The 13,975-nt window shown below is 44.4% G+C and overlaps 1 protein-coding gene across 12 annotated transcripts in view; it reads left to right on the top strand.

Moving 5' to 3' along the window:
• Positions 1-4,017, top strand: part of TPM1 (tropomyosin 1) — a 28,423-nt gene extending 24,406 nt beyond the window's left edge. For 7 of the 12 annotated variants that reach the window (XM_055320164.1, XM_055320161.1, XM_055320173.1 and 4 more), the window contains one exon: positions 3,126-4,017. In XM_055320164.1, coding sequence (XP_055176139.1) covers positions 3,126-3,208 — 83 coding nt within the window. In that variant the 3' untranslated portion in view covers positions 3,209-4,017. The other 5 variants (XM_055320183.1, XM_055320179.1, XM_055320176.1 and 2 more) reach the window with 5 other exon arrangements.
• The last annotated feature ends 9,958 nt before the right edge of the window (positions 4,018-13,975 follow it).

Genomic DNA, 13,975 nt, shown 5'->3' with positions numbered 1-13,975 from the left:
ATTCTAGAGGCACATCTTTTTTTCTTTTTTTTTTTTTTTAAACCAGAGACTTTCACACTTTTTGTAATACATTCTAAAGGGGAAACGGGAAACTGATGGTTTGGAAAGGAAAATCTAGAATAGCCCAAGAAGGTAAGGGTTCACGAGTGGATAAATAGCAACTTGATTCTGTCAAGAAATTGTTGGGATCCAGGTTTCTAGTTTAGAGGGCCAGACCATAGCTGCTGCTACTGCAAGAACCTGGTAGGACCAAACAGAAAGCATTGCTCAGTTTGGGGGCTAGAGGTTCCAGATATCTGGAAGGTAGGAAAGGAGGAGAAAATACTCCTAAGTGTATGACTGTTTCTGGTCCCTGCCCTCAGGCCACCCAGGTAAACCAGCTCCATGGTAGCTGAGTGGAGCAGGTCCAAAGGGGGATGTGGTAGGGACAACTGTCATTTAAGCTGAGTTCACGTTGACTGGGTTCTTTAGGGTTTCTCTAAAGTTATTTCATCCCAGTTTGGGCAGACAACTGGCTCAGCAAACTGAGACATCCTGCCTATGGCGATTGCCCCACATGTAGTAGTGTGAATATACAGGTAGGGTTTAAATTTGCAACCCCGGAGCATGTGCCTTACACAGGACACTGTAGAAGGCAGTGGAGATGTGAAGAGATGAGCCAGAAATGCTCTTTGCCCTTGATGAGCTGGCCATCTTGCTGGAAGGTAGAGAAGTGAAGTGTGTCTGAACCTATAGATGGGTATACATTTGGAGCTACCTGGAGAAGGTGACATTTGGCTAGGGTTTTGAATATCTAGAGGATGTGGTTGAGCAAAGAGGATAAGTAGCAGATACTCTGAGCTAGAAAGTATAGCGTATATGGCATCTTCCCCATCACCTACCACGTAGGAGAGAAAGCCAAAATAAGAATTGATCAGTTTCCCAACACACGCCAGTCTGGAGGCTGATCGTGCATTCTCTCCAGGGATGGGATTGTCAGCCTTTCAAAATCAGTACATAGAATATCTAGGTCCAGGTTGTCACTGTCATTTGAACCAATTTTATATCCTCCAGCTATTTATGGTAAGTGCCAGGTTCTTATCATTTGGGGAGCATCCCTTGGACCATCAGCTACAGCCTGATGACCCCTCTGGTTGACCGCCCTGCCATGTGAGCAGATTATATGCCAATGTGTAAAATTCATGTTGCACTAGTCTCCCTGTGGAAGTTTGAGATTTTGTTCACTCGGTACACCTCCATCTCACACCACCATGAATGCCATTCTCTTCAACTAGTAAGCAAATGAATTTTAAGTCAGTTTCCTTTGGAAATGAGTGCCTGTTGTGTTACTCTCTGAGCAAGGTAGCACCCTGTATGGTGGTGATAGGGAGAGGCACAGGGAGCTTAGTTCTGCAAAACTGCATGAAGCAGCCACTGGGGGTCCCTCTTGGTACTGCCTGAAAGGAAAGCTCTAGCCACAGGAGTGCAAGTGAAGGGGGTTCTGGGAAGAGGTGGGCAAAATGGGCAGGTTGAGGTTTCAATGTAATATCTCCACTGTGATGCTCTGCCTCGGTTCCTCAGGCTGTTGCCAGAAACTGCATGTGGTTCTGTTCATGCAGCGGTTTTAGTGAGGTATAAAAGGAACATCCCCCTCCTCCTCTCTCTTCCTCACCCCTGTCGCTCCCTTTCCCTCCCCGGCCACCAAGAGAGAAATCCTGGCGGCTCCTAAGTCTGCCAGGCCTTTCCCGCCCACCCTTCCTGGGCATGGGACAGATGACCACCAGGGAAGGGTGAGCTGCTCGGCAGGTGACCTGAGGTATCTCTGTGTGCTGTTAACTCCTTTACCAAGTCTGGCTAACCTCTCTTCCTTCTGCCTCTCTTCTGCTAACCTGCTTGCTGACCTGTACAGATCAACTCTACCAGCAACTTGAGCAAAACCGCCGCCTAACTAACCAACTAAAGCTGGCCCTGAATGAGGATTAAACTTAGGAAAGAGCTTGGGCTGAATTCTAGGAATGGAGCCCATGGGCAGGAAATCTTATGACTGCCGTACCTTCAACCAGTAGGGCTGACAACACTTGCTTTCTGTAGAATTGTACATGGAAGGAATTAGCTAAAAAGCTGGCTTCACCTGCATTTTCCTCTATATCTGGAATAATTAAGTTCTCTTTAAACCCCCCAAACTGCTTTTATGGTAAAATTACATATATGTATATGGATTAAATACTTGGAACAATTCAGCAACTGCAGGTCCTCTTGTTTGAACTGATACATAATGAGGACCAAAAATTGTTTTGTATTTCCTACAGAGAACTGAGTCCTGCTTTAAGTTAGAAAGCCAAAGCAGAGGAGTGACTATTTACATATATATATATTATATATTGCATCGTATATATAATATATATATACCCACATAGCTATTACATATTCATATTCCTGACTTCTTAATATCTGGTATAGTGTTTGATTAAATGTACCTATGCTTGGGCAAAATAGCTTTTGAAAACAGGAGCTCATGTCAGAAGTCCCTGATTGTCTGAAAGGTATGCTTTTATTCCGTCTAATGATGTTGTTGGAATCTGGTGAGATTGTCATGCTAATAATAAATAGAACTATAAGAATAGCAAGAAAATGTCCTACTGAAGTGTGCATGAAATATGTTGATAATTCATTTTTTTAACGAGCAACAGAAATAAATCGTTTTAAAAGTTGCCAGAAAACCTACTTACGTCCTCTTTGTCTTCTGTGAGATTGTGTTACAACACAGCTCCCAGACCTTTAACTGCCTGTAACTCAGAAACATCTGCTGTATTAACTTCAGTGCTGCTGGCACCCCTCCCTGTCCCTACAGCATGGGGCCAGCAGACCTTCGCCAAGCGCCACCTGTGCTTTTTTTCTGAGTGAACGTTTGGTGAAAGTTTACCTGACCGCCCTGTGAGACCCTGCTGTGCCTGTAGCTCCTTCAGGTCAAAGACGTCTTCCCCCTTTGTAGGTCCTTGTCTGGAAATGAGTAATATCTTACCAGCATGCCTTGTCCTAATCATCTCATCCTTGTTTGTGACTGATGTTTGCCTGCCTAAATGTGCAAACCGCCACTGTGTCCAGAGTGCAGCTATTTATGACTTAATTTTCTAATCCCACCACAGAGAAAGTGGCTCATGCCAAAGAAGAAAACCTTAGTATGCATCAGATGCTGGATCAGACTTTACTGGAGTTAAACAACATGTGAAAACCTCCTTAGCTGCGACCACATTCTTTCATGTTGTTTTGTTGTTTTTTTTGGTTTTGTTTTATTTTGTTTTGTTTTGTGACACCATGCTTACCATGAACCCCCCCTTAAACGCATTTTTATTTACTTTTACACTGTCACAGAAAACATCCACGAGATACCAGCTAGATCAGGGGATGGGGAAAACACACACACACACACACACACACACACACACAAAGGCAAGCCCGTGGCAGGGCCGTAATGACTTAAATGTGCCATTTCCCAGGTTGACGTTGCCACACTTCATAGACAGTTTTGCAACACCGCGTACTCCGCCAGTCTAGCGATCCTCACTAAAGCAGAAAGATTTCCACTCAAAGTGCCAACGATGTATTCAACAGGCAGATTAATGTTGAAAATGCAATCAGGTGTGGTTTGGTGCTACTTTAAACAAAAAGTCCCACTGTGGTCTTTAGTTCAATATTGTTCAATTTAGAATTCTGTCCAACACTAATTTATTTTGTCTTGAGTTTTGCTACAAGATGAGACTGTGGGTCCTGTATGCCCGAATTCACTAAAGCCAAGGGTTTGTAAGGCACGCTGCTCCTGTAAGACTTCTAGCCTCCTCATTGGCACATTTGCGGCTCATTACAACTTTTAGGATAGCATTCGATGTGGATTTCCACTCTCCATTTCTCTGTTAAAGTGAAAGATTTAGGCACTATGTACAATTGGTAAAGAAGAAACATTTTCATAAGAGTTATAACTATATGTAAACATTGTATAATGGTATGGAATAAAATGCACATTGTAGGACATTTTCTAAATTTGGTGGTCCTGTCATTTGTATGTTTTTACTTTGTGAACTTTGGATGGTGTGGTCGACCTACCTTCCCTTGTGAATGGTTTCTTAAATAGTGTCCCAAAGATCAGGGGGCAAGTGGGTTTTGTGCATCATCCTCCCCACTCTCTTAAGGCAGCATCCCTTTGGTCTGTTAATGTTATAACCCAGCGGGAAAGACTCTTTTCCAAAGACCTTTCTCCATGTTCCAAGTGTATATCTGCACATTCATACAGGCTTTTGCAGTGGTTGTGCTGCTTTGAGGATTTTCCCCCAAGGTAGCTAAGTCGTCTTCAGCAGGGACATATACATCAGCACATTGTGGGTGAAGGCACCAAGTGTGCTCTCCTCTTCTAGCTGTGTGACTACTGAAAAGTATTGCTCGAAAGGGTCTTCGTGATTTCCTGCTTTCTCACTCATGCTGAGTTCGAAATTCCAATACATCTTCATTTTCTCAGACTTAGAAATGGAAAATAACACAGGTCACTCCTGAAGACTTGAAGCAAACGAAAGTAGATTACAAACATGAGTTGGCCAAACTTGAGCTGCATGGCGGAAAAGGACATTCTCTTGAAAAGCAAACATGATAGAATGGAAATGAAAACTCCTCTGTGACAGATGACATAGTATTTTCATTGAAAAGTATTAAATATATCTGTAGCTGTTCTTCCAAGCCCTTTGATCAAGTATTTTCTCTCCACAGAGAGGAAGGGCGTGGAGGGCAAAGAAGAAGCTTGGAGGCCAGGCTTCTGGTTCCCACTTCTAAAAGGCTGTCCCCTTGCTCAAGGTGAAGAAATGTCCTGGGTCTCCCCCTGTCTTCACTGCCCCTAGGCTCGCTGCTGCTGGTCCTCAGCTAGGCCAGGACTGGTCTCTGCCTCACTACAGTGACAGAGGCCTTTCCCAAGCCAGCCCTCTTTCACGTGGGAAGCCAGCTCTGGCTTCACCTTTACTAGCTGCCTAGCCAGTCAAGTCTAAATCTGAGATTCTTCAGTTATGAAATGAGGATGAGATTAGCACCTAGCTCCTAAGGCAGTACCATGGGACTGGAACGTATTGCCCACATCCTAAAGTACATAGTGCTGCACCCAGGACATGCCTGCTAACCATTAACTGCTGCTGTCCTCCTCACGCCACATGTGCTCCAGAGAGCACCGCAGGGGATTGAATTCCTGACGTCTAAAGCTGGAACAACACTAACTTCGCCCCAGATGATGATGGCTGTTAATACGCTTCTCAGATATCCTATGCCCGAACCTATAAGTGCCTTAAACAAGTATTATTTCAGTTCTCCATCATTCGCTGTTTTATTTACACAGAAACCGAGGCTCAGGGAATCCGTGGAACTACTCACAGTCCCGTGGCTCACAGGGAGTGGGGTCGGCCTTCAGATTCAGGCCTGTGTGACGCCACAGCCCTGTTCGGGTTCTCCCACCTGTTTCAGATGTTTTGCATCAGAAGAAAAGCCACTGCTGGAGATAGTTAAAAACATGATGCTTCAAATACAGTTGGGGGAGGACACGGAAGATGCAGGTGGAGTCAGCTTTGCGGCTGACATGACTGCCAGTGACTGGCTTACCACCTGACTTCCTGGACTCCAGGGATCTGGTAGAAATAATGAATTCGTGAAGTATCATGCCAGTTTGAAGAGTTATTACCTGATCTTTCTGATAGGAAGGAACACCCTGTCTCCTCATGGCACACGCCTTGGGGCTGCTCCAATGTGATAATCTCTGAACATGCCACTGCTGTGAGGTCAGGAGAAAGATAAGGGCTCTTCCAAGTGGAAGCACCGAGGCTGGAAGCTGATACGGTCACCATTTAGAAAATCATGAAGTACAGAGAAATAGTTCAGGATTCATACCCCAAATTCCATTAGCAGGCCCAGATTTCAGAATGAGCAGCTGAAGAAGCTGCCATGTTTAGAGTAAAACATTCGGGCCCTCCAGAGAGGAAGGGTACGAGTGAGAAATAAGCATTTCCCCAAAATCTTTCAATTTATAAGAGTTCCATAATCTCTCTGGAGGAAAAAAAGAAAAGCACTTCCTGGATACATTCTGAACTTTTTGGGACTGGCATTGAGAACAAATCCTCTACTTACTGCCCCTGGTGAGGTCATTAGCAGAAAGAAAATTAATTTTTGTGTATGCTGGTATGCATCCAGAGTTTAATACTTTTGGCCTAATTTTTTTTTTCTCCAGGAAGGAAAAAATGTCTTGAACAAATATTTGAGTGTATGTTAACCATTTTTTCAACTTGTCGACACTATTTGTAGATGTGATTTTAAAATTTGCAGTCAAATGTACATACAGGGGGGAAAAAATCCGAATTCTCCAACCAAAACAAAAAGCACTGAGGTGCTCAGGGAGCCATCATTTCCAGAATTGGAGACAGGGTTTTGGGGGAAAAAATTAGAAATGTCAGGCAATGGAAGAAGTGTTCCTTCCATTATATATACTTTTTGACATTGAGAATTTTCAGAGCTACATTCCTCCAACAGCTGTCATAAATTTTATGTGTCAACGAATGAAGCTAAGTTGAGGGTTCACTAATATGAATGCAACTTTTGCCAAATTTTTGACAAATGGGCATCAACCTAGAGGCTAAGACCAGTTCCTGCTGCCTGTGAGAGTTTTATTTCCATCTGTTTCCAAGGCCATGGAGAACAGAGTCAAGTCAAGGCCTTACCAGGCCTGCCAAGGCTGATGCCCTAACCAAAATGCTGATTCACAGCCGAGCTGGAAGGAGGTTTATAATCAAGGCCCGGAGAGGTTCGATGGCTTGCTCAAGGTCTTTCAACTAGTTGAGTTGAGCACTCCTGCAGGGCCTAGAAACCAGATGGGCAAGCTCTGAAGCCGGCTCCACCACTCACCTCTGTTAATTTTACCATTTCAAGCAGCAGTGTCTTCAGCCTTGAGGGAGAAGTTTTCCCTCTTCACGTGTTCTGCACTTCTCACAAGCCTGGGAACTAAACGAGGTGGTGTGGTGATGCTCCCACCACCTCCCGTCCTGTTTCTGCTCCTCAGCCTGAGCCTTCCCCCCCTTCCTTGGGGGTCCTTAGGGAAACAAGTAACTTGGTTCCTTTTAAAGTGAAAATCTCCAGGACCCCTTCCTCGCCCCCATTGGTTGCATGGCCCTGGTACCACACATAAAAGGCATTCAGAATACGTTTGTGGATTGAACAAATGGCCCAGACACAAATGCTCAAGTAACAATTCTGGAGTCCTTACCCACCCAAGCAAAGAAAGTAAAGAATGTTTCAAAGCAATAGATTCAAATTTCATTTTTAAGCACAACACTGGCCTTTGAAAGTGAGTTTCTGTTGCTGGGCTCTCGAACTGCATTTGGACATGCTACAGAGTGAAGCAGACAGTAGGAATACTGCCCAGAGCCCCTGGACCAGATGTGAATGAAGGTAGGCAGCCCTGGTTCAATCTTGAGCAGCCACTGGGCAGGACCACTGTGGAATCCACTCCTCCAGAAGAAAGCTAGTGAAGACAAAACAAGCCCTTTGTGTGTGTGTGACCTAGGATTGATTGTTCTGTTTCCCAAGGGCCCTCCTGGGCCTTATTTGGGCCAACACTCCTCTGGGTGGATGCTCCATGATGGTCAGAAGGTAAGAGGGAAGCACACTTCATGATGGAAAGTCCTGATCTGTTTTCAACTTTGGAATGCTAGATGCTCAGGAATTGGAATTCTTGTTCCTTAGACTCATAAATTGGATAGTAAACACTCAGGTACATGCAGGTAGATGGTATAGTTCTGTGGCCTTCCAGTGAGCTAGGTTTTGATGAGCTGACCACATTTTGCATCAGCACCCCCACCCTCCACTCTATTCCAAGCCCACTTCCTCTATGAAAACCGTTTTTCACGTTAAAACAATTTGCCAAAGAACTACTTGAATCATGCAGTGGTCAATGACAGCATTACCTGAAGCAAGCACTGTCACTATCCCAAAAGGGTTTATTTAGTACAGGTGCTAAAATCCCAGAGAATATATTAGAAGTATGAGCCAGCACCCAGGCAATAGGGTTTTTCATTTTTTCTCTTAAAGGACTGCTATAGAACCCAAATGGGAAATAATGAATTACTGTTTTTTTCACTTCGAGGACTGCCATTCCCATGATTTGACTTCTTCCTATGTTCTCACAAAGTACTCCTTTCTGGAATTCTCCAGGGTTGTCCATCTTACCACCTTCACAAGAAATTAAAAAGGAACAAGTCAGGGGATCCCTGGGTGGCTCAGCGGTTTGGCGCCTGCCTTTGGCCCAGGGCACAATCCTGGAGTCCCGGGATCGAGTCCCGCGTCGGGCTCCCGGCATGGAGCCTGCTTCTCCCTCTGCCTGTGTCTCTGCCTGCCTCTCTCTCTCTCTCTCTCTCTCTCTCTCTCTCTCTGTCTATCATAAATAAATCTTAAAAAAAAGGAACAAGTCACAATAACTTGTCTAGGAATAGGAATATAACAAATCTAAAGAAAATGTGCCTCAGTGAAGTGTTTCTAGACTCAAATCCTGGCAAAACCATTCACATCTCTTCAGTTATTAGTCCTGTACTTGAAAGTTCCTGTTTCTGGCTTGTGATCTCCCCTCTTCCAGCTGCAGTTTTCTTACTACACTAATCTCTTGTTCTGCTCACTTTCTCTTAAACACAGAAATGACTCCCATATTGTCTTCTAGAGAATATATAATATATGGAAATTAAGGTTATGCATGATTTGGCCTATGGAACTAAAAAATCCCACCTAAGAAGCATGCACATCATTTTAGGAACTATAGGTTGGGGGGTTGTAGAACAGTATAGAAAAAGCATAAAATAGACTTCTAAAATAGATTTGCCCTCAGAGTCTATAGAAGAACCAGTGCACACACACTAAAAAATAATGGGATGTGATTACATGGCAAATTGAGAGTAAGTGATACAGGAGTGCATTGAAAACGGGCATCATGCCTCCTGCTTCCTGGAAGATTGTTAATCACCTAAACAGTGGAAGAGGCCGGGCCCTCCTGGGCCTGCTGCATCATTTTCTTAGAAGTGCTCTCATCACAGGCAGTTCATGATTCAACCTAACCTCTCAAACCTTAGAAACAAGACCTCCACTTATTTACAGATGCTTTGGTTTTGCTCTTTGCTCAGGCCACCAAGTTTGTTTTTCACTGTGGTTTTTCTACCAGACTTTAACTGAAAAATTCTCCCTTCTTAACCACCTTCCTACTCTTTGTTTTATGCTGTTTAACTTGTTTTAAATTAATCTTGGTTTTGGTCTTAACATACCTTTGCTTTTATCCAAGAGCATCTCAATCTTTAGAGGAAAGACTAGAGTACAAATAAATTATTATATAGACTCTTAGAGACTATAAACTCAGCATTCTATGCCAATAGGGAAATTTGCAGGGAGATTTTGATTTCTGGAAAAACAAATGGATGACAGATGCCATGAACACACCTTTCTTCCATGGGAAGATTCCCCAGCACTGTTTCTTATAGCCCTTAGAGAAGACAGTGACCTGATCTGCTGGGGTTGCCAGACTTCAACCTTCCTGATAGGTGAATTACCTGAGTGTCTCCAGGTAATTCATTTTCCAACTTTCATGGAAAGATGAAAAGTAAGGTGATGTGTGAGAGAAAGTTGAATTTCACTACTGTTACGATAGGAACTGCTGGGAGGTGGGATCTCTTCTTTTGCTCTTCTGGTTTCCTACTCAAAAAAGGTTAAGTGCTAGGGATAAATATGGCATAGCTAAATTTGGGTGACAAAGACTCTAACCCAAGGAATTACTCCCAATTTGTATAACAGCAGTGGATGTGTATTATGTATTTAAAGGAATATGTAAATTTCATGCAGCAATTTGCAAGTTCAAATGAAAAGCTCTGCCATATTTGGATACGAGGTTGCAAGGTAAGGAGGGCCAAAATGTATACGTAAGGTACAAGCCGCCATATAATTATATACACTTGGAATTTTTCATTTGTCACATGCTATTAAAACTATAGAGAAAATCCATTAAGGGATAGTCATTCGTTATCTCACCAGCACTTTTTTAAAAAATTATTTTTCATAGGTTGTGCCTGTATGTATATTTAGGGCTTTAATTTTCAAAACTTCGTATTTTTTATTACAAAAAGTTTTGCACAGGTATCTACCTCCTGTTACTAACCTAGCCTTCATGGTATTATTATTATATGCTGCTGCATCTGGCCTATCTGCTGTAATTTGTTATTTTTTAAGATTTTATTTATTTATTCACTAGAGACACACACTCAGAGACAGACAGAGAGAGGCAGAGACACAGGCAGAGGGAGAAGCAGGCCCCATGCAAGGAGCCTGACGCGGGACTCGATCCTGCGACCCCAAGATCATGCACTGGGCCGAAGGCAGGCACTAAACCACTGAGCCACCGAAGGATCCCCAATTTGTTATTCTTCTATTTTTGATCATTTGGAATATTTCTGATTTTTTTTTCTTTTGTAACTAGAACTGATAAGGATTCATTGTAATTTTGGATATTTCCTGACTGACAGGACATGAAAACATATACTTTAAAAAAAAAAAAAAAAAAGCTATTTCTTTTTAAGTCCCAACATAACCCTAAATATCATGCTCTAGCCAGAACTGGGTAGCCCATTTGGGTTCCAAGCTTTGGGTTCTTAAAAAAGAAACAAAACAAACACTTCCCAAACTGGTTGAAATAGACTTGAGAAATCTAGCTCCACATGTGATCTCTGTCTCTCCCAGCTCTCCTCCTGCCAACGAAAACACAGAAACTTGAACTTTAAGCAATGTTCACACAGCAGTTACCCACTCTTTCCTATACCCCATGTCTAGACCCAGAACTGATAAAAGTGAGTACTTGGTGTGTGGGCCCAGAGGCAGCATCGAGGGCCATTCTGGCTTCAGTTTTAGGAAGCCCTTTCCTTACTTACAACGAACAGTGACAGAGGGTAGCAGCGGCAATAAAAGTAACTTCGGCTGTACTGCAGAGGACACAGCCCAAGACAGTGGTTACAATCCCAGGGTTTGAAGTTAGAGCAGAATTTGAAGGCCACCTGTGGTCATGTGACTTCAAGTAAGCTACTTAACTTTTCTGTCTGCAAAGTGGGGGTAATGCTAAATAGCACCTCGTTAAGGTCATGACTAAAGAAGATGTCAAGTTGTTAGTACAGTTCCTGATACAAAAACTTCACAATGGACAACTTCTTGTGTTATCATCACTTAAACGTGTCTGAGTCTCTTGTCCTTGCCATCAGCCCTTATAGCCACTTTTCTCAGGCTTCAAAGGAAAGGCCGCCCTTGTCCCTTCCATACTCACTGTGAGGCGGCCTCTGATGTTCATCAGGATGGTTCAGGGCCAGATAGTTCAGTGGTTTCTTCCCCCTGATGTCACAAGGAGGCAAGGCTTCATGGCCCTTGAGGACTCAAATCCAGTGTTGGTAAAGAGCACAGCCCCTCTCCAGTAGGGACCCCTCAGTAACCAAAGGATGGACCAACCATCACCAGCTCTCCAGGAATCACCTCTTCCGTGGTATCCGGAAGAGAGCACCCAGGTCTTGTGTCTTCACCAGAGCATGAGAGGGGTTTGGTTCCCTGGGGACTTCTCAGTAACACTATGAACAACCCAGCTCACTTTGTTGTTGATCTTATTCTCAGACACTAGAAGGTTACCAAGGGCACTTGAAAGTTTTCTTCAGACAATAAAATACCCTCATCCTCCTCTGATAAAATCCTTCATACCTAAGGACCTGCTTCATGGTGTCCTCCATTGGGATGCAGTTCCTGCCTTCTGTATCTTTAGCCTTGAAAGAAGGGGTTGGCAGGAGGAAGCAGGCTATTCTCTGTTGGAGTGGTTCCTAGATATCTGGGAGGAGGCAGGAGCTCAAGCTTCTTAGCTGTGGCTTTTGTCTAGAGAGGTGTGGGGTGTGGGGCAGGGTGCAGGGACCCAGCCAGCACCAGGAACAAAAGCCAAGCACCTGCTCTGTGCTTTTGGGTCTGGTTGGCCTGGGTATCTGACACTAGGGAACATCTTTCCTTTCACACCCTATTGTCTGGGGCTTCAGTTACATTCTTGACTCAGAGCCCAGGAATGGGGTGAGCAAGCACTCCAAAAATCTTTAGAGCAGTGACTCACTTAGGTTTTCAGCTTCCTCACCTCCCTAACAGGCATGCACTGGTCGTCCCAAGTGGAGGGTGTCACCACCACCTCCAAATAGCCGGGTGAGCATCTCTTGGCCTCAGCACTGGTGTTAAGATGGGTCCTACAAGGATGGGTACTGAGTGCATCAGCAAAAGAAGAGCACCCAGAAGAAAAAAAAAAGATAGAATTTTTTGTATTTCCCCCCAAAAAAGCATTGATGAAGTCCATCATTGGAAAAATCTCAATATCCTTGGTCTATTTCCACTTATTCTATAGTGATCTTTTATTTTGAATTGTAAATGTGTAAATGGTGTCTTCAGCTGTCTACATACCTCATTGATGCCGTGGCCCGCCAGCAAGAGGAACTGGGTTCCTCTGCAGGCGTCTCACTTGTGCCCTTGACTCTCCTGAAGACTCCATCCCACCTTCCCCCAGTGCACACTCACACCTGCCCACACCCAGAGCAGTCATCACTGTCACCACCACATGGGACAAATGCCAACCACAGTTCCATCTCATGTGTTAGATTTCATGTGTTTTTGTGAGTCTGCAACACTGATGAAACCTGGTTCTATCCCTGGTTCTTCTCAGCAAGTAACTGGGGAACTTGAGGCAAGTTACTCGGCTTCTCTGAATTTAACTTCCCTCCTCTGTGAAAGCCCATCCTTTATGGTTGTGTTAAAAAATAAAGAATACAAAAAATAAAATAAAATAAAGAATACTGGGCAGCCCAGGTGGCTCAGTGGTTTAGCACCGCCTTCAGCCCAGGGCCTATTCCTGGAGCCCCAGGACTGAGTCCCGCGTCGGGCTCCCTGCATGGGGCCTGCTTCTCCCTCTGCCTGTGTCTCTGCCTCTCTCTCTGTCTCTCTCATGGGTAAATAGATAAAATCTTAAAAAAAAAAAAAAAAGAATACTATTTGCTGACACCCTGGTACATGGTAGGTGGCTGGTACAGGGCAGGCCATTAGTAAATAGTAGGGACGTTAATGTCCCTTCTTCACTCCTGGCCCATTCTAAAAGGTAGATAGAACAGGTCCCTTCTCTAAGAGAACCACCCCCACCACCCCTACCATCCCAGGTTAGTCCGAGGGACTTTGTAGGGAAACGTCACTGCTCAAAGTAGCTTCTTGAGACTCCTGCCCTCATTACCCCAAACTTTTAAAGGGGAAGAGCTTCCTGGAGAGAGGCTCATTCCAAAAGGGTGACACTCTCACCATTTTCTGAGGTCAGTGTGTATTTTTTTTTCTTTTATTTTAGCATCAGCCTTGAACTGGAGATTGCATGATATATCCAAGGAGCCCTGGGCTGAGGATTCCTCAGGGAGCCAGGCCATCCGGGAAGGCGAGGGCCAGCCCAGAGCCTCCTTGAGTTTCAGCAAGTTATGCATTTCCCAGGAAGGCCCTTTCCCAGGCCCCTGTGACTGTGAAGCCCAAGGGGATTCAGTGGTGGGAGAGTGGGGGAAAGGTGTATATTAGCACTTCCCACATTTAAATGAGCACAGAAATCACCTGGCTCGTCAAAATGCAGCTTCTGGGTGGGGTCTGGGACAGAGTCTGTATTTCCCATGAGCTCCAGGTGATGCCAGTGCTTCTGGTCTGTGGACCACAGCCGGAATAGCAGGGCTCTGAGGTGTGACTTGGAATGTACCACTGTCATGTGGGTGGTGAGAAGAAACAGAGAACAGCTCACTCAGCTTGGAAGTCAGTGCAGGAAAGGAAGACAATGCCCACACCATGCTCGGGGCCTCACGCCAGCCTAGGCTCTGGTGGTGAGGCCAGCCTGGAGTTGTACAAGACTATACCATGAGAAAGAAGGAAT

This window comes from Nyctereutes procyonoides, unplaced genomic scaffold, assembly GCF_905146905.1.
Source record: "Nyctereutes procyonoides isolate TBG_1078 unplaced genomic scaffold, NYPRO_anot_genome, whole genome shotgun sequence".
In the NCBI taxonomy this organism is placed as follows: domain Eukaryota; kingdom Metazoa; phylum Chordata; class Mammalia; order Carnivora; family Canidae; genus Nyctereutes; species Nyctereutes procyonoides.
This window is presented reverse-complemented; position numbering and strand designations above follow the sequence as displayed.